Below are 24,591 nucleotides of genomic sequence, written 5' to 3' on the forward strand. Positions count from 1 at the left end.
AAAACTGAAATTTAGGTAAACAAAGAGAACTGAAGATTGGGGCCTGGAATAGAGAACACGGAGATATAATAGTTGTTTTCAAACCAAATATTCAGATTTACTTCATTTATTCAATGTGGTTCCGGAAATTTAAACAAAGACCAAAGGCCAATGAAATTATGATGTATATGTCTAAAAAGTATAGCTGTTTTAAATAACTGCTATGACTAACAATGAAAATGAGAATTATGTTTACATTTTGGTTTTTCCACTTTTCCCTTTCAAAAATAATACATATTATGTCTTTATAACACAGTGTTTCTCAAAATTACTTCCATAGAATTTTTTTTTTTAACTTTCTATTTTATATTGGAGTATAGCCAATTAACAATGTTGTGATAGTTTCAGGTGCACGGCAAAGCGACTCAGCCATATATATACACGTATCCATTCTCCCCCAAAGTCCCCTCCCATCCAGGCTGCCACATAACATTGAGCAGAGTTCCCTGTGCTATATATAGAGAAGGTCCTTGTTTGGTTATCCATGTTAAATACAGCAGTGTGTACATGTCAGTCCCCACCTCCCTAACCATCCCTTCCCCCACCCTTCCCCCATGGTAACTGTAAGTTCAGTCTCGAAGTCCATGAGTCTGTTTCTGTTTTGTAAATAAGTTCATTTGTATCATTTCTTTTTAGATCTGCATATAAGCTATATCATACGATATTTCTCTTTCTCTGTCTGACTGACTTCACTCAGTATGACAATCCATGTTGCTGCAAATGGCATTATTTCTTTCTTTTTAATGGCTGAGTAATACTTCATTGTATGTATGTACCACATCCTCTTTATCCGTTCCTCTGTCAGTGGACATCTAGGTTGCTTCCATGTCTTGGCTATTGTAAACAGTGCTGCAATGGACATTGGAGTGCATGTATCTTTTTGGACCATGTTTTTCTCCTGATATATGCCCAGGAGTCATATAGTAGCTCTATTTTTAGTTTTTAAGAAACCTCCGTAATGCTCTCCATAGTGGCTGTACCAATTTACATTCCTACCAACAGTGTAGGAGGGTTCCCTTCTCTCTACACCCTCTCCAGCATTTATTGTTGTGGATTTTTTGATGATACCCATTTTGACTGGTGTGAGGTGATACCTCATTGTAGTTTTGATTTGGATTTCTCTAGTAATTTGTGATGTTGAACATCTTTTCATGTGCCTTTTGGTCATCTGTATGTCTTCTTTGGAGAAATGTCTATTTAGGGCTTCTGCCCATTTTTTGATTGGGTTGTTTGTTTTGATGATATTAAGCCACATGAGCTGTTTGTAAATTTTGGAGACTAATCCCTTGTTGGTCACATCATTTGCAAATATTTTCAACACTCATTTATGATAAAAACTCTCCAGAAAGTGGGCATAAAGGGAACATACCTCAACATAATAAAGGACATATACGACAAACCTCCAGCTAACATCATACTAAACAGTGAAAAGCTGAAAGCATTTCCTGTAAGATCAGGAACAAGACAAGGATGTCCACTCTTGCCACTTTTATTCAACATAGTTTTGGAAGTCCTAGCTATGGCAATCAGAGAAGAAAAAGAAATAAAAGGAATCCAAATTGGAAAAGAAGTTAAACTGTCACTGTTTGCAGATGACATGATACTATACATAGAAAATCCTAAAGACACCACCAGAAAACTACTAGAGCTCATCAGTGAATTTGGTAAAGTTGCAGGTTACTTTCATAGAATTCTAGTTGCCCTGGATACTTAGTGCAAAAGGGCTTCCTGACCAGATAAATTTGGAAAATTCTACATACTTTACATTCTCTTAAGTAGGTGAAACACATTTTGCATATTAAATTTTAGTAAACTGAAAGTCCCCTTTAGAAAAGAAAGATGCTTAATTTTGTTTAATTCAGAATTTTTCAAATTGATTCCATGATTTTTATAGACATCTGTGATGATCCTCCGAGAGTGTTATACAGAAGTGTGGGAAATGCTGCTATAATGTTACTGGAATAACGTTCACTGTGATATTGCAGGTTAGACTTTTTCAATAAGCAGGGAAGGAAAGCATTTGTTTATTTTTTTCCTTATCTTTTATCTATTAATAACTTTACACATGACACGGGCAACTATGCATATTTTCTCTCAAAGACTCTCTTTCATTTCCCATTTTTGTCAACGTCAACGTCAGGGTTTGTCAAATGGAAGACACAGGTAGAATTTCCTCTTGTAACAATAGGCTTGTCAGATAATAAAATAATGCTGCACTCAACTCAGTGCCAGACAACAGGCTTAGAAGGAAGTGATTGGGTGTGCTCAGACCTGATGTATGCCTCTCACATCTTCTCATGCACCTGTTGGTTTGTGATTCTGCAATCACGTTTCGTTACTGCTTACAACCTTAGGGCTTCATGTTTTCAGAGGCAGCTCTGGAGCCAAAGCAGTTTTTCATCTAACTCTAGGCTGGATGGATTGCTTTTTTGTAAATCAAATTATTCTTTTCCTATAAGATGTATTTCTGAAATATAATAGCACTGACCTCTCTCTGAATATAATATAATTAATGTTTGTAATGATAAATTCTTTACTGAGACATTTTTTTCCTTGTTTTTCATTGCAAGCAAGTTTGATGATGATGATGATAACACTTAACATGAGATTTATCTCTTAAAAATTTTTTTTTTTTTTGCGGTACACGGGCCTCTCACGTTGTGGCCTCTCCCGTTGCGGAGCACAGGCTCCGGACGCGCAGGCTCAGCGGCCATGGCTCACAGGCCCAGCCGCTCTGCGGCATGTGGGATCTTCCCGGACCGGGGCACAAACCCGTGTCCCCTGCATCGGCAGGCGGACTCTCAACCACTGCGCCACCAGGGAAGCCCTCTTTAAATTTTTTAAGTGTACATTACTGTTGACTATAGGTACAATGATGTATAGCAGATCTCTAGAAATTATTTATATTACTTAACTTAAACTTTATACCTTTGAATTAATAATTTCCCATTTCCCCCCTTCCTCCCTTCCCCTCTTCCCCCCATCCCCTGGCAACCACCATTCCAGTCTTTGATTTTATAAATTTGACTGTTTTTGATACCTCATATAAGTGGAATCATACAGCACTTGTCTTTCTGTGTACTGAGACATTTTCTTAACCCAGGCTTTTTCGGTCTTTTTTTTGGTAAGATATTTATCCATGTGGAATGACATCCAACTTTGTTTTGTTTCCAGGGTTCACTTCTTTCACATGCATTTTCTTACTTAATCCACAACACATGGTCCTGCCACCTTTGTCGTTGTCTTAATTTTAGAGAAGATACCTTAAGGATCATATATTTATTTAGCAGAAGTTGGCAGAACGGAAATTTGAATCCAGGCCTTGTGCTGCATTAGAGGGTTGTATCTGTGAATAATTACTAATGGATCACTTAATGTTTAATATCGTTTTGACGGCATAACACAGTAGCAGCACTGTGATGATTTTTTTTAAGAAGTCTTCCATGAGTAATTCGGGTTGTTTTTGGTTTTGTAATTGCTCAGGGTTGGTGCAAATGTACAGTTCTCCTGTGAGGACAATTACGTGCTCCAGGGATCCAAGAGCATAACGTGTCAGAGAGTCACGGAGACTCTGGCTGCGTGGAGTGACCACCGGCCCATTTGCCGAGGTAAGGCCTGTATGATTGCGTCTGCCCAGGTTCTCTCTTTCCTCAGATTTGGCATGCTTTTCTGAACGATTTGCGTGCAAAGCACTGTGTATAGGCAGAGCAAAACGTGGTGATGATTTATGCTTTCATAGTGATGTAGGTAAACAAGAAATATTTTTTGAAATTTTTTAGCAGGCAAACATTTCCAGAGATATTTGTGGTTTTTAAATTTCAGGAAATACATGAGCAAATCTAATCATTCAAACACACACACATACTCGATATAACTTGGTATCTATCTATCTATATACACAGTTTGCATATGTATGAAAATATGTTACATAACCAGATGCTTTGGAAAACTTTATGCATGTCCCTGCATATCTAAAAATTCTCACTTTGCAATAGTAGTGAAGTTGAGTTCTTGGGTTTTGATAGTATCAGTGATAAAGGGAGTTTGTTAACATGATCTGAAGCCATCGTTTTATTATTAAATCATATTAAACTAATCTTGGACATAGAAGAGCAAAATATTGCATTATCACCATCTTCTTCAGTGAGGCCAAAGTATGTATTTGTTGCTTCTGTGAAGTACGTGAAGAATTCTACCAGAAGTATAGAAGCCATAGTGATCCCAGCAGAAAACTGTTTTGGCTATTTTACTAAGGAAGAATCAATAAAATTAAAAGAAAAACTAGGTATTTTGTTTTGTTTGCATTTTGGCCATAAAAAATTTATGCAAATTGGTAGTTTTAAAGGAAGAAGAAAAAAGGTACTAAGTTGAACAAGGAATAAAAAGTATATTCTTATATACTTTCATATATAAGAATATCTTATCCCTCCTTATAGTCTTTTTCAAGTGAATGGATTCATAAATTTTTATTTTAAAATGTTCCAGTTGTAAAAAGGTACGATACAAGATGAACAGTGTTAAGTTATATCCTGTGAAATGAAGTAGTTGCAAAATACATTGCTAGTTTCATCAAAGCTAAAATACTAGATTGCAGGCTTTAGTATAGTGTACCTTTACCTATAACAACTTGGTGGCTTTTTACATGTAGAAAACACAGCTTTGTAGCATCTGTTCATCCCGAGGGCAGAGTGGGCGTGTGGTCTGGTTGCAGGTGGCCCTTTCCCATGAAAAGTTTCCCTCCTTGGAGAAGCACCCACCTCTGGTCAGGAAATGTGTATGGCTACGCCCCTCCCCTTTTGGTCACTAGACTGTTTGTACACTAATACTAAAGTGACATCATTAGGCTTTCAAAGGAACTGTAGCAAAATCCATATTCCCATGAAAGGATGGTAATGTTCATGCCCCAGTTACAAATGAGGACTAAGCCACAGGTATTATCTTTGCCCTAAGGAAAAAAATATGCTTTCATTTTTAAATGTTTTTCTTGCTCTTCTATACCAGGAACATATGTCATTATTTAAAAGCCCACACTAGACAAAACTAGTAAATGTGCATCTGCTTTAAATTGATATTTTAGAGTAACATAAAGGAACTATTGAGTAGGATATTATTTGATTCTTACCTTACTTATTAATCCAGAAGTTTTCCTTTTTTTTCCCTTTGGCCCAAATCTCATCTACACTCATAACAATATTTCCCAGCACATTGGCCCCAGCTTATATGCTGATTTGGTGTCAAACACGCAGGTGCTTGCTCCATCCAGGCTAATGGTGGGACACTTCCCTCCATCCTCCTGGACTGCCAACTGCTCACTTTTAGAGGTAATTAGAGGAGGAGTCCTCTGGCTTCCTGTTCCCATAGACTCTAATGCCCTGCTTCATCATTTTAGAAGAGACAGCTCTCCCACAGGGTCTTTGTTGTGTGGTTCTGGCCTGGTTTCCCTGGAAGCCTCCCCACCTCTCTCCACACCCACTTCTGTTTGTCACACTCAACTTTATTCATCTCTTCTTTTTTCCTCCCAGCTGTTAACTCAGCTGTTTTGCTTTAATTAGATGTACCTTCATTTTCATGGACTAATCCTTTAGCTCTTTTTCAATTTATTACTTTTAACTTCCTGAAATAATGAGCTATAGCAGCAAGAAATAATTAAGGAAGAGTTTTCTTATAGGATGTACATTTTAGATCTGCATAATAGAATGATAGCAGACTGTGTCTAGAGAACAGTAAAAAATATCTTTAAAAACACAGTTTTAAAGAAATAAGTATTTTAGAGCATTTGGAGTAGTACGACATTAAACAAAAAATTAAAGTCCTGAAATCTCCTAAATAGAAGAATTTGAGATAAACTGTTCAGAATTAGGTGATAACAATTAGGTGACAGAAAACCAAACCCAAGAGAAGCTTAAAACAAATGGAAGTGGATTTCTCTCTTATACAGAAGTTAAGAGCTAGGCAGTACAGGACAAGGACGACAGGTCTGTTTCAGATATGAAAATGTCCTCAAGACTCACTCTGTCCTCACTATGGTCACGCCTCCATCCTCAGAGTCCACGGTGGTATCCAAACTCCAGGTGATTGGATGGAGGAGGTTAGAAGAAGCAGGGTTAGCAGATGTATGCTAACGAGAGTCTGCAGGAACCATCATATGCATTTCTGCTCATTCTCATTGGCCAAAATCCAGCCAGATATTTTCACCTTGTTGTGAGACTTAGAAACATGTATATTTTCTATTGTGTGTTTAAATATATGCCAAACAATTATATTTCTATGAAAGAAAAGGAGAATAGATACTAAGGGAATCTTTGCCATGGGGGTATATTTTTATAAGCAGAGGTGGGATAAATCACTGAATAAATGACACATTTTGTTTTTTTTTTTGCTTCCCCGTATCATCTGCAGCTTTTCACAAGTGGAGAGTGCAAATAAATGAGAGAATCATTCATCCCTCTCTCATGTCCCTTGGCATTTTTGTATCAGTGCAGGACTATATGTGTAAGCTATATGGATGAAAAAAAGGGTGGAGCTGTGTGTATATGAATATCCCACTTTCTGGACTGGAAAGGGCTCATCTGTAAGTGTCATGGTTAAGCAAGGAACCTGTCCTCCCCTTCAACACCCAACTCCCTTTCTCTGCCCTGTACTCACCTCCTGGCCACATTGCCCTCTCACAAGAGGCAGCTTCCTCCAGCAAAGCCAGCAGGAACACCCTTCCCTCTAGTCTGGGTGACAGAGTCTTATATAACATAAGTAATCACCATATACCATGACCTGATCGATTACATATACAGATGGATGGTCAAACATCTTAGTGCATCTGTAGGCTGACCCAATAGAGGATCACTTCGAGCAGTCTCTAGAGCAGGGCTCTCCACTAGAAATAAAATGCAAGCCACAGATGTAATTTTAAAACATCTGGTAGCCAGATTTGAAAAGGAAAAGAAGCAGGTGCAGTTAATTTTAATAACGTATCGATAATTTATTTAACCAAAATATTACAAATATAATTTTAATGTGCAGTCAAAAAGATTATAGGGAGATGCTTTACTTTTTTCTCTTTCTTTTATTCATACTATGTCTTGGAAATCCAGTGTGCATTTTATGCTCAGAGCACATCTCAGCTCAGACCAGTGGCATTTCAAGTGCCCAGTAGTCAGATGTGCTAGTGGCTACCATGGACAGCGCCACTCCGGCTGTGTAGCTCAGCCCAGTTCCAGTTTTCTCAGCACTCAACAGGCTTGTGGGTGTGAAGGGAAGCAGTGATCTCCATGAGTCATGGGTGGTTTCCTGGCAGGCATCCCTCAGTGTAGAACATACTTTCTTCTATTAAAGCCCATACATTTTCCAGGTTGGCAACATTTAGGAGCCCTGAGTCTGTCATCATTCTCTCCTTTAAATAGTGTCTCTACTGGAAATAGTGTCTGTACTGGCTTTTAATGACTGATTCCTCAATTAAAGAAGAGCTGAAAAAACCTTTCTTTAGTTGGAACTTTTATGGCTATTTCTATAAAGATAGCTTTAGCTGTCTAAAGTGTAGGGGGAAATGGATAACATGAAACATAATGATGTTTCAAATGCTACCCAAAACACAACATAGGGATATTTACTTAGCTGTCAGTAGGTTCCAGACACCAAGTGCAATTTTTCAAGTTCATCTTCTCTTCTGTGCTACCCCTTAATACATTGTATGTAAGAGGCGAGCACCATGGCTTGGGTTTTCCTGATGCACTGTGAGCCTTTAAAGCAGCCCTTATATTGATCATCTCAGCCACATGTTCTAAATTCAACTATCTATCAAATGCAATAAAATGCCTCTGGTCTGAGCATTGCACGCATTATGAGATTTCAACTCAGTCAGTTAAGGAAGGACTGATTCTCGAGGCTCCCTTCTTCATGAAGGGTCTCTAACTCTTAAGTAATTATCATGCCTTCTCCACAGAAGGAATATCTGGTAGAGGCATTCGATAAATTGCGGTGAGTCAGGAGTGATCTTTCACATCTGGACACTAGGTCCTAAGCCAATGCTTACTTACCTTAGCTGATTAGCTCTGAGAATGGGAGATGTTACCTTTTCTTCCTGTTACCACAGGGATGAATGGTTGCCATAGCTCAGTAATTACACAAGTGATTTTGTTTGAAATTATGCTTACTTCGTTTAGGGATATGAAAACAACCATTATGAGTTTTCACAGGGTAAAATATGAGCTGTTTGGAACTGTATAAGTATCTTTAACTAGCAGTAGATGTTTTAAATAAGCGAACAAAAAAGAGAAGAAGAGGATATACTTCTTTTTTTTAAGTAAAATGTTCCAGCTGGCATTTCATTCCATCAGTATTTAGGGAGGATATATAGAGAGAATTTCTTTTAATGCTAATGCACTTTGATCTGTGGAATTAATATTTTTAGTTGCTCTCTGAGTTGAAAGGGCACGTAAGAAAAGTGAAGTGTTTTTTGCAATTTTAACTGTGGTTACATGGAAGCCAATTAGAGCTACCAAGGGTCACAGAATAAAGTTATTATTATCTTGGGATTCCAGGTCAGGTTAGCTCAGAATTACCCTTAACTTATTAACTTTTCACTTACCAAGAACTTTACAGTTTATTCTTCCCTACTGATAGTTTCTGTCCATACAGGAATGACCTTTTAAATGGTAGTGAAAAGACCATTTATACCTGAAAGACGACTTCATTCTACCAGATTAAAGGTCCAGAGCCAATTGTAAGATTATATTTTAATACTAATTATTATATCAGGTAGCCGTGAGCTCAGAGATTTAAAGAATCATACACACGTTTTAAAGAAAAAATATTTCCTTGTGATAGATACAAAAATATTGAGAACTCTCAGGGTTTGCTCTCTTAGGAATGTTCATATGTAAGAGACATTAGTATTAAGTGTATTTATCATGCTGCACATCACATCCCTGGTACTTATTTATCTTATAACTGGAAGTTTGTGCCTTTTGACCACCTTCCTCCCTCACACCATTCTCCCCCTTTGTAGCCACACATCTGATCTCTTTTTCTATGAGTTTGTTTGTTCATATGTTTGTTTTTGAAGTATAATCGCCTACAACACCATGGTAGTTCCTGTTACACACCATAGTGATTCAGTATTTCTGTACATTACAAAATGATCACCATGATAAGTCTGCTTACAAGATGTCACTATAAAAAGTTATTAAAGTATTACTGACTATATTCCCTATGCTGTGACTCATTTATTTCATGACTGCAAGTTTGTACCTCTTAATTTCTCACACTTTTAACTTTTACTTTAATTCCAGTGAATTTGGATAAATTTCTGGTTTCGCTTCTAGACTTCTAAGGATTTATACTCTTTACTTGAATGTCACTTGGGAGAAAAACATGTTTTTCTCTATTTTTTATTAAGTTACTGGAAATAACAAAGCCATGTATTTTTATACCACTCCTCTCAAATTCTACTGACATAAAATGACCTGAAAGCTAATGTTAATTTGGTGCTAATTATGTTCCTAGAACCTGCCTGGGAAGTTTGTGACAGCTCCCTTGCATTTGTTTTCCTTCTGCTTGGAACACTTGGAGTCCATTTGTTTTCCTTCTGCTTGGAACACTTGGAGTCCATATGGGTCTCCATCCTACACTGGTCATCAGATGTTGTCTCATCCAAACCCTTCCATGCCCACCCTCTTCCAGATATGCTTTGAACCCCGATTCTGCTTTTCTGTAAAGGTCAAATATCCTCCTGAATTAGATGGTCATGTGTATAATTGCCTGAGGAAGTCAAGGAACTTAATTTTATTCTCTCTCTGCTGTATCCTCTATGCCTGAAATAGTGCCCAACTCTTACAAAGCATTTACTGGTTATTTCCTTACTCCCCATGCTATGCTGTGTTGGAAAATGGGCTGAAGGCTTTACTCGAATTCTTCCCTTCAGTCCTTACAGCTATCATAGATGAAGTTATGATTGTTATGTGGATAACCTGAGAGGCTTAAAATGAAATAATTTAAGATAGGACATCTAGTAACTTCATAAACCAGGCCTAGAACTCAGGTGTGATTAAGAAAATCAAGCTCTTAACCTGTGACATACTTTCCCCATTTTGGCTGACAGTCTGGTTAAAGACATAAAGTCTGTGGTTTTCTTCTAAATCATACAAGATATACACTCTCCAGTATAATTCTTAATGTGCTTGAAAAAAGCTTCAGATGTGAGTCCAGATATCCTATTAATGTAAGTTTGGTCAATTAGAATATTATTCTTTTCAACTATTTTGATTAATTAAGTAGTTACTATAGAACAGTAAAGATTCCTGGAACTGATTATACATAAATAGATAAATTACTACTTCAAATTATATAAGATAAATTGTGTGAAACAAATGTTTTATACATAATAAATATTCAGTGATTAAATGGATAAATGGCACAGATTGACATTCAGAATTGGTTAGTTTTTTTTTTTTTTTTGCTGTGGTACGCGGGCCTCTCACTGTTGTGGCCTCTCCCGTTGCGGAGCACAGGCTGCAGACACGCAGGCTCAGCGGCCATGGCTCACGGGCCCAGCCGCTCCGCGGCATGTGGGATCTTCCCAGACCGGGGCACAAACCCGCGTCCCCTGCATCGGCAGGCGGACTCTCAACCACTGCACCACCAGGGAAGCTTCAGAATTGGTTAGTTTTATACTCCCTTTCCACTTTCCTTCTTGAGCTATATTTCCAATGATCATTTTGTGAATTCTGCTTTTATCTTAAAAACATGTAAGATATAAGCAAAATTTGAGTTTACAAATTTAGAACACTGTCATGTGAGTGATACTAGCTATACATTAATTAGGTCGTGGTTATTATCAAAGACATTTATTAAGCATTTTTAAGATTTAAGCATAAATTACTTTATGTTAGTGTTATATTTCCAAAAAGGTTTTGACAAGGGGGAAAGCCTTTGCAGGAGCAGAAAGTGATATTCAACTGTATAAATGTGTATATACATTTCCATTATGGGAATGCATTTAAATTTTGCTATAAAAACTTGCTTGGCACTAGTATATTGTAATTACCTAATTATTTGCTTAATTAAATACTTTGTTGACTAATCCAATGTGTGTTTAATCCAGAAGCAACTGTGTGGGAAGTAGTTCCCCGTCTGCAAGGACACAGTGAGATTGCTCATCATAATCAGAGCAGGTCGCTAAGCTTTCTCTGTGTCTGAGCAGCTATAGGGGAAGGAGTAGAGTTCACTCTGCTCTCTCCACTATACAATTCAGAGAAATTGCAGCTTGGTATGACCCTTCCTGCAGCAGAACCAGAGAGCAGAGAAAAAACCCCAGGCAGTAGATCATCTGCAGGAGACATAGAAGATAATGTCCAGTCTGTGCTTCATCCGCCATGTGGATTTGGACAATGGCACACAGAAATCATGATAACTCAAGAAACATTATTATTATCTGATAGCGACTCTACACATAGATGGCTGAACTTTGAGTTGTGGCCAATAGAATATCTGAGAATTGTCTCTGACTAGTAGGAAAGCCTTGATATAAGAAACTAGTACCTAATGAATTGTAATTGGTGTGATGATGGTAGGATGATCACATGATGAAGAGGCAGATGATTAGAATGGGGACGACTTAGAAAGGCAAAGACCGAGGTACTAGCTAAAATTTTCAACAGTTTCCCAAGAAAGAGGATTAGAAGTAAATAATTAGAGTTAAATCATATTATTTAAGGCTATCAACCTACTCAAAAAATACATCAACAAGTATCTATGGGGTAACTATTGAATGCCAGGAATTGTTCTAATTGTTGAGGTTATACAGGGAGGAAAACAAAACAAACAAACAAAATCCCTGCCCTGAATATTCCCACATACTTCATTTCAGCTGATTATTCTGATGGCTTGATTAAAAGTATGGGTAGAAAAAAGAGTTAAAAAGCTAATTTATTAGGAAAATGTACTGCAAAAATAGGGACATAGTTGTAAGAAAATGAAAAAATATTTTATGTATTAATTTGACAAGTTTTGGTGAGAAATACTTCTGAAGGGACTGGATTCATAACTTGTTCTATGTGAAACACAGTACTATGTATGCAGGAAAATGTACAAAATGTGCTGGTTTCCTATGTAAATTTTACTAATAGTTATCTCACTAAAAATATAATCACTAAAATTCCTGTCTCCCCAAACAGTGGGTAAGATGAATTCCATGAAGAGCTGGGAACCAATTTCAGTAAGTCAAGTTGAGGTCAAGCTTCAAAGCAAAGAACTAAGACCCAGGGCCATTGACAGGCTGTCAGATTTGGTGAACTTTCTAGCAGAGTGACAGCTGGGGCTAATGATTGGATGAGTACAAATTGTCCATGGTAATATAACACATTAGTTCCCCACTGCACACATTCTTCACATGTCTTTTTTCGAAGTTTGAAATGCTTAGGATGGCACTTTGATAATATTAGTTTAAAACTAGTCAACAGATACTTATTGAGTAACACTCTATGTTTCTATCAGCTCTTCAGTGTGAAATTTCACAAAGTAGGGTAACACAAAGGTGTGATAACTCAAATTTTATTGATAACTTTTCTTCTAAGTTTCTGTAATTAATTCCCGTAATATTAGAAGGCTTTAAGAAAATTTCGGATCTGAAGTTCATGATCCTCTCGAGAACATGTTCCTAAAAGCAGACTCACTGGAGAGGGAAATCATACAGCACAGGTGTATGTGCTTGTGGGCTCTGCTCTGTTCAATGACCTTTGGAGCCAAGACACGCCTACTGGGGTTTGAAAACCAGGTGACACTTTATCCATATTTATTAAAAAGTATTCATTTGGAAAGCAAATGCCAATATTTTAAAAGTTAACTTTCATATGTTTTTATTAATCAATGTATAGTAGATTAATTCTTAGCTAATTATTTTCATAATATCAAGTACCTGAAATGTTGTGTAAAGTCAGCTTCCCACAGTTTTTATGTCAGCAACTATCAACATTAGATATGGTGCTGAGGATATACAGATAAGTGAGGGAAGGATGCTTTCCCAAGGTCAAGGGAACCACAGCCTTGTTGGAAAGAGAGATCTGTACATTGACAATTACAATACTAGGAGTAGGCATAATTGATATTATTGCTGTATCAATGTAAATGGAAGAGAGAGAGATATTCCTGGAGGGCAGTTAGGGATTTCCCCATTAAAAGGTTTCTGTGACTCCTCCCCTACAGCCTGGCCCTTGGGGGTCAGAATCCTGTTCTCTTGTAGCTCAGTCTCTTAGGACAATACCGGACCTGCTCAGCCAGCAAAAGGAAGGAAGGAAGGGTGGGTTATGAATAAAATCTACTCTTCAGTGGACAGCAGTTTAATCAGTTCGTGTGATATGGTATCTTAGGAAAATGGACCTGAGATTCTCTTGTATTAGTTCTTATTTGTGGAATTAGTTTCTTCTGCTCTTTTCTCAAACCCAGTTTAAATTATTAATGTTAAGAGTGGAGTTCAGGCTGACATGTGATTTACAAAATTGTGTACTGATTTTTTAAAGGCTTCTTTCTTAAAGTGGAGGTCAGTTGAAATATTTTTATATTCAAAACTTAGTCATTCTTATTGGGTTATGTTACTTCCATGATTTGCTTGGTCTTTCATTTTTAAGGTATTTTCTTTTTCCTTTTAGAGCCACCGTTTCTATTTTCTTTCTTCACAAATTCAACTGTATTTTAAGTTATTATTTGCATTGTGCTATAAGGAAATGGGTACAGTTTGTTACAGAATACAATGATACAGTGTAAAACTTGAGAGGAAATTTAAATATCGTCTGTTCCTCCTCGTTTAAAATTAAAAGGATGAAGCTGTGGGGGGTCGGGATTACTGGTTCAAGGTCATATCGTGTAGGGCATAGTTGAGACACTAACTCCGGTCTCCTGAACTCTTATTGCATTGGGTGCAACCAAAGGTCTATACAGACCGTCTCTGAGTCAGAATGGTGCTTGAAATGGACTAATTTGATTTGACATTGTCCATGGTGCTATTGTAATTAAGTCATTCTGTGAATGTCAGTGCCTTGGGAAACATAATAAAGAGTTCCAGGTTACTGTTGCAGATACCAAGCAAGGGTCCTGAAGGCTGAGCGAAATCTACTTGCCAGCTTGAGTCACAGATAGCTTTTCATTGCAATAAATGCTGGACACATAACTTGAAGTTCCATGTATGTCTTGTGTCTTCATCACACAGATGAAATCCTGTGGAAAATAATATCATCTCTGTGTACTTCTAGCTAGAACGTGTGGATCAAATCTGCGTGGGCCCAGTGGTGTCATTACCTCCCCTAATTACCCAGTTCAGTACGAAGACAATGCACACTGTGTGTGGGTCATCACCACAACAGATCCAGACAAGGTAAGGCTCTCATCTTCCCCCTCTGCATACCTGACGAAATCAGCACTCTGCCTGGGCAACTATTTACAACGGACAACCTGGTGAATGTCATGCACCCTTACATTTTGTTGTTTTAATTGAAAATCTTCTGCTGCATTGTGTGTGTATCTGTCTACATTTGTTGCAGAACCAGTTTTAGATTCAGTTAATTCTTAGTGAGTATTCTCAGTGTGCTTGCCCCCTACTGGTTCTGGAGGTTATGTTTATGCTCTCTTTTTTCCAGTTTTATTGTGATGTGATAGTTGACATATAACATTGTATTAGTTTAAGGTGTACAACATAATGATTTGGTACGTGTTTTTAAATGATTACCACAATAAGTTTAGTTAACATCCATCACCTCACATAGTTACACATAATTTTTCTTGTGATGAGAACTTTTAATATCTACTCAGCAAAACTTGATGACTGATGTGTGGAGGGTGGGGAGTGGGGGGGGGGGTGAGGAGCCATGGGCAGGTGGTTTTGATTCTCTTGCTTAACACTGTGTCCACCTGGCTTCAAGTGCAGGTGCTGTAAGCGGGAGGCGGAGTCAAGAAGGGCTTCGGGGCGTGTGGTGAAGCCCTGACCAGAATGGGCACAGGGTCTAGCTTCCTGGGGAGTCCTGGTGGGCCTCCGCTGTCCTTGCATAGTTACTGATGATGATGCCCTTCTTTACTCTCCTAATTATTCCAGATTGGAGCAATAGATTCGAAGTTCTCCCTACCTCGAACCAGGGAAAGGGCCTCAGAAACCAGTGTTTTATGGGAAGAGATGATGAGTTTGGCTCTAGGCATAGTGAGAGTGAGGTGCCTGCTGTGTCTCCAAGTGGGTCTCCCTGGTAGAGGTCAATTCGGAATTCCCAGGTGTTTCCTTAGCTGCTGAAACCTGGGATGTGTGTGACATCATGCAGAGAAGACAAAGAGCCAAAGAGAGTCCTGATGGTGGCATCATCTTTCTCTCAGAGCCAGCCGGAGGGTGGACTGGGCTCCACTGTCATGAATGGTAGTGATCTTGCAACTACAAGTGCCACGTAGAGTTTTAAAATACTAAACTCTTGTATGGTTGAAGTGGGATACCCTGGTGTTCCAACAGGGAAAGTAGTGGCTCCAAACTAAATCGTCAGGGGATTTGTTTAACCCCCTTCCAGTATTTTAAAAATTCATTTAAATCCAGATTACATATGGGATAATCATAAATATTTTCCTATATGGAAGATGTGCCTGTATATCTGTGTTTCTGTTTCTTTCCAATTGTCAACTGAAAACACAGCCTAAAAGTTAAGGATTAGTTTTATTCGGCAGATGTAGTGAAGACATAAGCCCAGGAGACAGCCTCTCAGATAGATCTCAGGGACTGCTCTGAAGAGGTACAGGAGGAGCCAGGATATAAAGGAGGTTTTGGGAAAAAACAGGCAGTCGAACATCAAAAGATCACTGTTAATAAGAGAAAACCAGACCTCTCAAGTTAAGGAATTTAGCGCTTTTCTATGTGTGGGAAGATGCAAGGGTCTGGGGTCAATGAAATCATTCCTTTGATACACAGCACCTCAACTGTCTAGGGCCAGTATCCTGTTTTTCTCCAACCTGAATCCCCTCAGGGTGCAGAGGCTGGTGGCTTGATGGCCACAACATCCTTTGTTTACTGATGCGGCAGGCGACGTTCTTCATCCACACTGTATATACTGAAATAATTGATATCTCTGTGCAAATAAAGGAAGCTTAGAGTTCCCATTGTCTAAACCCTTTACCTGACAGAGAGGAAGCTGAGACCCAGGGAAGGTAAGATTGCACAGCTCCTTACTCTTATTGCAGGATAAAAACACACGTGCTCTTTGCACTGCACTGTGATAGCCTCTTCCTTAGCTTTCTTCCTCACTAAAGAAGAGTTATTTCTTTTGTAGCTATCTATTCCATTATCACTTTGACGAGAACCACAAGGAAGTGAAATAATAGGTTATTCAGTGCGTCAATAGGATATTTTTGGCTGTAAATAATAGAAGAGCTGACTAAAAGCCAGAAGTTTTAGGGAAAAACTATTTCATGCAGAGCCAGGGAGATTCCAGGTTTAATTCAGGAACTCAGTAACTTTGCTGAGGGCTCAAGTGTTTGCCTTTCTTTTCTGCTCGGGTCTCCAGAGCAGTGATAACATCCGCCTTAGGTCACAAGATGCTGCCACACCATCACATTCAGTGTTCAATGAAGAAATGTGGCATGTCTTTCTTAGAAATGGTAGGAATTGTCTAGAAATTCCCAGAGGCTTCTCTTCTGGTCCAATTGAGTAAAATGTCCACAATCCAGATCATGGACAGCCTGAGGAAAGAACCATCTGGAAGCCAGATGGTTATGGATAACCAGTGGTTATCCATATGGTTATGGATAACCATATGGTTATGGTTCCATATGGTTATGGATAACCAGTCATGTCTACCACATGCAGACAAGCAAAAGGTCAAAGGAAGAGATTTCAGTTATCACCAGATTGATCTTTTGCTTTTCAAATGTTTCAAATCCCATTATAATCCTGTTTTACCCGACACCAGTAGACTAAAATTAGTTAAAACTCATTAAATATGTACTTTGATGTTTTGAAGTTGATTTTTAAACTTGGCCAAACTGCAAAGTGACAAATGAAATAATGAATTTATGCAGTTTGGGTTTTTACATTTTTCTTATTATACAAGTTCACTTTTCTCTCTCATGTTTTTGTACATTTACATAAATTTTTCTAAAGACTTCATATATATTTTATTGACTCTGAACACGTAACAATTCACAAGTTAAATTTCAGGAATTTTGTGTTATACTGCTTCAGAAAATTCTTTGCCTTCCTTTATTTATTTTGGTGAAATGTTCAGAGAAGAACCAAGGCTTCCAGTTGATAGACTAACACACTGATCTTCTTACAAGAGCACTATTTAGTCACCTGAAGGCATCTCAATTAAGCAGAATTAACATCCAAATTAAGCAGCAGCCATTGCCATTAAGTATAATTAGGCTTAATTTGATTCCTTGGGAGACAGTCCACATAAGGGGGTTTCCCGATGAAGCGCATGGTGATGAAGGTATATTACATATTGAGCATAAGAAAAAAGAACAGTTATGTAAAGGTTTCCAGACAGTGACTCCTGCTAGAAGCATTAACAGAATTCTAGATAAGAAGAGTTGTTGGTACACCTTAATTTGTTGTTTGACATGCTTTGTAAACTTTAAGAAATAAGATCGAATAGAAATCTAAAATCAATTTCCAAATTGATGAGTCAATGAGAGATTAGTTAGTAAACTCCTCTTCTTTTGAAAGATTAACCCTCTCATGATGATTTATACTCTTTCCTGGTCTTAGATCTGCTTTGACCATTATATAACCAAGTTCCCTGTGTCAGTTTATACCAAGTGTTAACATAAAATGGCTGATAGAAAGTAATTATTGTGGGAAGTTCATTGTGTCTCTTAGTAACGTATGTTACAATTTATAATACTGAGGGATGTCAAGTTAAAAGGAATACTAGAAGTCTATTCACTTACATACGTTTATTTATGTACATATATAATTATCCTCATGTATATTATATTAAAACACATATATAATGCATATTAGAATTATATGTATTAATATAATGTGTATTATATTAATATGCATATATTGGGAGAAACTGATATGTAGGCAAAAAGTTGGAAAAAAACCCAAAAAAGTTCCTCAAGAAGATTCAATTTAGTGGAGAAGCAGGTTTCTAAAACAATTGTTCTTGCCGAACTAGTCTAGTAGAAATTCAGTAAAAATGAACACAAGTAATAAGATATTTATTAATATATTTTATTGTAAACACATTCAACAATATGTATTTTCTCAGGTAAAACTCTTGAGGAGTCCTGTGACCAAATTCCCTAAAAGTAATAGGTGGTTAGTGAACCACAGATTATGGGAATTATTAGCAAATGCTCACCAACATTTATCCCTGGGGTTTTCATTGAAAGGATTAAACATGGAAGACAGCTTTCCTTGGAATCCTTTGATGTATGGATATATGTGTGTGTGAGTGTTTATTTTTTTCTCAAATACATTTTGTGCTGGCATAATTTTAGTACCTAATTTTAATTTGAGCTCCTCAGAGAGTAGTATTCTTTTGGTATTAAACTCAGGATTGAAGTGATTTAAGACATTTGAACGTTGTCTTATGTAGTTCATCCAGGCTGCTATAACAAAATATCACAGACTAGGTGGCATACAAAAAACAACCATTTAACGCCTAATGGCTTTGAGCCCCAGTATTTCCTTATGGTGTTAACAGCACCCACCTCCGAAGGTGGTTGTGAAGAGGATAAAGTCAGTGTAAAACACCTAAAACGTTGTCTTCCAAATACTAAGACAAATGCCTCCTTCCTGCTCTTCCTCCCCTTGCTCCTCCCTCTTTCTCCATCCCTTCCTTCTCTTCACTATTATTATTAATAATAATAAAGCTAGATTGAAAAAGACATAAATGGAACCCTGAATGGCAGGTAAAGGGTTTAAATGTGATGCTAAGGGCCCAGGGTGTCAGTGTAGGGCACTGCATGGAGGGAAGGAAGGACATTATAATGCACATTATGTCTTAGAGACCATTCTGCCCACAGTCAGATGGACAGATTTGAAGGGCACAAGATCGGAAGCAGGAAACCTCAGGACTTTATTTTAATTATGAGACAATATGAACCTAAATCAGCACAACGGCATCAGACTTGGAGAGAAGAAAATGGATTTGAGAGATATTTAAGAGATGGGTAACCAGTCACAGCAATTTATACATTTATATTGCACCTTTGATTTAATGAATAACTTGACATCTAAAGACAAATAAGAAAATTTGCTTTATGTTCAGTGCTTTTAAGAAAATACAGCTGTTTATCAGAGTCCCTTTGGGGGAAGGAGCATTGACTTCTTTTATTATTCAGCGGATTTTGTACATAATTTCAAGTAACAAATTCATGCAGATACAGAAAAGGCATTCATTTTCATTTACAACACTTTAAGCTGTTTTGAAATGGAATTTGAATAGATATAGTTCAGTAGACTTTCTTTTCCCATTAGGGGAGTCACAGATTGGTGGAGAAGCAGAGACTAGACACCACTGTCAGCTGTAACACTGCACTAAGCATCCTTGTGTTTCCCTCACAGACACCCTTCCAGCCCAAATGCCACGATGGGGTCTGTTTACTTTTCTTGTATGTCACTAATCTCTGCTGGGAAAGTTGGGTTCCTTGCCAGCTTCCCTTCACTGCACGTTAGGGGCTCCCTTGTATTCTTCTGGGCCGTCATCCTTCATCTTGTGTTATTGATTCATTACTTCATCCTTGTCAACTCTCCAATATATTCCCCTCTCTGTACCAGCCCTCTTGTTGTCAACGTCCTCCCCATCATCACTGTTTAATATTTGCAGCCTCTTTCATGAACTGAGTTAGGGTCATGTGACTTTCCTTCTCCGGTCTCTGGACTTGCCCTTCCCGATATCCTTTCTTCTCTGTCACAGGGACACCTGCACTCTCTTCATTGGACTCAGCTCTGACTCTTGACTTCTTTACCCAAATTTACTTATTTTTATATCTCTTCTTGGCCCTCAAAAGACAATAGAAAACAAGGTGTGTGCTTTTGATTTGCTTGCATTTTAAGCCCAAACCTGAATTACACACACGCACACTCACATACACACATGTGCACACATGTGTATGTGTACACACACGCACACATGATGGAGACAGCATCAGTAGTGTGCAGACTGCAGTACAGAGGTGAAAAATGACTGCGGAGAGGTAGACACAAGCTTTGTGTGTAGCAATAATTGTATGTCCCCACGTGCCCAGAAGAATGACTCTTGGTCCTCAGGAAGGAAGGGTGGAGAAGGTTTTATATTGTTTTGTTTGTCTTCTGTTTTCTATAAGTGGTGTGTGTGTGTGCTTTATGATAAATGGAGACAGGAATATCCATTTTCTTTGAGGCTCTGAGGTTCCCGAGTTAATTCTTCTGTTCCTGGTTAACTTTACACATCTTAAAAGTGGTCACCTTTTATTTTTCTTTTAATATGTATCACCTACTCACGCTTTGCACTTATATACATTTCCTTTCTTCTTTTCAGTGCTCTTCTTATTTAACACAATAGTAATTATTACAAGTAGCAAAACAAAACCTATTCATTCAGCAAATTTTTGAGCCACACACTCTTTTTTTTATATCTTTATTGGAGTATAATTGCTTTACAATGTTGTGTTAGTTTCTTCTGTACAACAGAGTGAATCAGCTATACGTATACATATATCCCCATATCCCCTCTCTCTTGCATCTCCCTCCCACCCTCCCTATCCCACCCCTCTAGGTGGTCACAAAGCACCGAGCTGATCTCCCTGTGCTATGCGGCTGTTTCCCACTAGCTATCTGTTTTACATTTGGTAGTGTATATATGTCCGTGCCACTCTCTCACTTCATCCCAGCTTACCCTTCCCCCTCCCTGTGTCCTCAAGTCCATTCTCTACGTCTGCGTCTTTATTCCTGTCCTGCCCTAGGTTCTTCAGAACCATTTTTTTGTTTGTTTTTTAGATTCCGTATATATGTGTTAGCATACGGTATTTTTCTCTTTCTGACGTACTTCTCTGTATGACAGACTCTAGGTCCATCCACCTCATTACAAATAACTCAATTTCATTCCTTTTATGGCTGAGTAATATTCCATTGTATATATGTGCCACATCTTCTTTATCCGTTCATCTGTCGATGGACACTTAGGTTGCTTCCATGACCTGGCTACTGTAAATAGTGCTTCAGTGAACACTGTGGTATATGTATCTTTTTGAATTATGGTTTTCTCAGGGTATATGCCCAGTAGTGGGATTTCTGGGTCATATGGTAGTTCTATTTTTAGTATTTTAAGGAACCTCCATACCGTTCTCCATAGTGAGCCACACACTCTTGTAGATAATTGGGAAAGAGTGATGAACAGAGAGCTAAGGTCTGCTCTCTGTGGAGATGCCACAGCAGAAGGAAGAGGGAGAGAATCAGCCAACAGCCCAACTCAGTAAAATATATTCAACTGGTGACCAGGAATCTCATGACAATGAAACAGGATGGAGAAATCATATATTGAGGATATTAGATATTTATAAAATAAAGTTAAACTTTGTATAATGCTTACCACCTGGACGTAACCCAGACGTATATTTTTGTTTTAATATATGGTCTTCTGTTTTTTAATGTACACACATCCTGATTTAGCAAAAAATGAGGTCACACTCTAAAAGCTTTTATGTCACCCTATTAAAGGACAAAGGGAAAAGTGTCCACAAGTAAAGTGGAGGAGGCTGTGTATTTTTTTCTTTTTCTTTTTTTATGATTAGGTTGGCGAAAAATTTCCTTTGGTTTTCAAGTAAAAATAAAAGACACATTTTTCATTTTCACCAAGAACTTTATTGAACAATGTATTCACCCTTTTGTTCCACTACCTTCTGCCATCTTTCAGGAAACTTCATAATCCCATCTTCCCAAAACTTCTTATCTTTTTGAGCAAAGAACTGTTCCAGGTGCCTTTTACAGTCTTCCAGGGAATGGAAATTTTTCCATTAAGAGAATTTTGTAAAGACCGAAATAAATGGAAATCTGAAGGTGCAATGTCTGGTGAATACAGTGGATGAATCAGAGCTTCCCAGCCAAGCTGTAACAGTTTTTGCCTGGTCATCACAGAAACACGCTGTCTTGCGTTATCCTGTTGCAAGATTATGCATTTTCTGTTGACTAATTCTGGATGCTTTTCATCGAGTCCTGATTTCTGTTGGTCTAATTGGGAGCAGTACTTGTTGGAATTAATACTTTGGTTTTCCGGAAGGAGCTCATAATAGAACTCCCTTCCAATCCCACCATATACACAACATCACCTTCTTTGGATGAAGACTGGCCTTTGGTGTGGTGGTGGTGGTTCATTTCACTTGCCCCACGATCTTTTCCATTCCACGTTATTGCACAGTATCCACTTTTCATCGCCCGTCACAGTTTGTTTGAAAAATGGAACGTTTTGGTTATGTTTAAGTAGAGAATCACATGCGGAAATATAGTGAAGAAGGTTTTTTTCACTTAACTTATGTAGAACCCAAACATCAAAGCTATTAACACAACCAAGCTTGTGCAAATGATCTTCAAAGCTTGATTTGGATCTTTTGAGTATGTCGGCTATCTCCTCCGTGGTATAACGTTGATTGTTTGATTTGATCACTATCAACTTCAGCTGGTCTACCTGCCCATGGAGCATCATCCAGCATGAGATCTCCAGCATGGAACTTCGCAAACCACTTTTCACACGTTCAGTCAGTCACAGTGTCTTCTCCATACATGGCACAAATCTTTTTTGCGTTTCAGTTGCATTTTTACCTTTCTTGAAATAATAAAGCATAATATGCTGAAACTGTTGCTTTTTTTCTTCCATCTTCAATATTAAAATGGCTACATAAAAATTCACCAATTTTGATAAGTTTTTTTTTAAATGCATGCTGATATGACAGCTGTCACATACAGTCTAACAAAATTGTTTTGAATGAAGTTAAAGAGAACTAAGCGCTACTAGAGCCATCGTACGGAAAAAAGCGAACATTTTGGCCAACCCAATATCTTAAATTGGAAATAGCTTACCTTCATACTCGAAGCATTTCAACTGAAGGCAGGAGAAATCGTTAAATCTCCCAAAATAGAGGAAAAAAATTCCACAAACAGTAATAGATTTGTGTGACCAGTTCATGACTTGCTCAGAGCTAAAATTAAACTTTGTATCTTATTTTTAAGAGTTTTAAAATTTTGTTTGCTTATTTCTTAATGGCACAAAGCATAGTGGTGCATCTTAGGAATCTTGACTTGAATGAAATAAGTTTTCATCTTTTGCAAGCAAGCCTCTTTCTACAGCATCTTTGAATTTCCAGTCTCTTGCATAGTGGATGACGTACAGTGAGGACCATTTGATGTTAATAAGTAGCCACGACAATGGCCAGGAGCATGTTGTTTTCTATCACTAAGGACGTGGAGAAAATAGTGCCATAATTCCTAGGGATATAGTTATCTCCAAGCCACCAGTTCCACAAATCTACATGTTATTTAGATCTTAAATATGGCCAAATATAATATACTAATATGTTTCCATACAAAGAAAATGTTATTCTCTTAGCAACATCTGTTGCATGTAACACAAAAGGTGCATTTGTTGCGATTAAGCTTGGTTGTGGGTAATACTTTGCAAGCAGTTGGCTTTCCCATATTTTGTTGCTTTCATTAGGCTTGTATTTTTGTTTTGTTAGGTTTTTATTTTGTTAGGTTTTGTATTTTTGATGATGCCTGTTAGCCAGCGGTTCCCACCAATATTCAGACTTAAAAAGAGAATATTCCAGAGGTCTGGATACTGTGTTCTGCCATCTCACAATCCTCCAAGTGGTGCTTTGATGTGTGTTTTTGAAACTGTGTTTTGACCTGGGAATTGCTTTCACGGGTTTGCACTGCAGCATGAAGCACGCTGAGGGCTGTCTACACTGCAGAGTGGGCCCCTGGCGGGTGATGGGGGTGCGGAGGGAGGGAGCCACACCCATTATACCCTCTGGTCGTCTCTCTGTCGTCACATGCTGAGAAGTTGTACTTGAAACTGAATAAACCTCCCAGGTAGCAGAAGTGGACTAAATCACACCTTTCTTTTAAAGGTGCTCACAATGGAGAAATGGAATTATTATTATTTTTATTAACAGCAGGCATATGCAGCACCTGCTTCACTGTTTTTGTGGCTTCCTTGAAGTCAATGGAGTGATTTTGAATTTTTCTATTTGTAACATTTGTTTTGCTGTTGTTGAGAAAAAGACATTTTATTTGACACGTTTTACTAGAGGACCGAACCAATTATATCATCTCACAGGATCCCTTCTAAATTCTAACATGATGAATAAGAGCTCGTAATTAAATATTTCATGTTTATAAAATCCATTTAGGACACTTATGATTCTGAATCATTCCAGTGTCTGGTGGGTATTGTAAATAGTCTTATGTACAATGTATATTTGGAATAATACAGATTTTGAAATATCTAGAGCATAACTTTTTTAGCTACATTCACATCTTACATGCTTTGTCCTTAGTCTGGATTAAAATCACCAGTTTTAATATTCTCCCATTTAACATTGGGAGAACATGAT

At 37.9% G+C, this 24,591-nt stretch overlaps 1 protein-coding gene across 1 annotated transcript in view; it reads left to right on the forward strand.

The window, feature by feature from the left end:
* Positions 1-24,591, forward strand: part of CSMD1 (CUB and Sushi multiple domains 1) — a gene marked incomplete at its 3' end in the record, with an annotated part of 1,748,580 nt that overhangs the window by 1,266,000 nt on the left and 457,989 nt on the right. The window contains exons 9-10 of the mRNA XM_082680517.1: positions 3,523-3,647; positions 14,277-14,398. Of these exons, the coding sequence (XP_082536643.1) occupies positions 3,523-3,647; positions 14,277-14,398 (247 nt within the window). The remainder of the gene's footprint in view (positions 1-3,522; positions 3,648-14,276; positions 14,399-24,591) is intronic.

The sequence above is a fragment of the Grampus griseus genome, assembly GCF_964374135.1.
Source record: "Grampus griseus genome assembly, chromosome: 21".
NCBI lineage: Eukaryota > Metazoa > Chordata > Mammalia > Artiodactyla > Delphinidae > Grampus > Grampus griseus.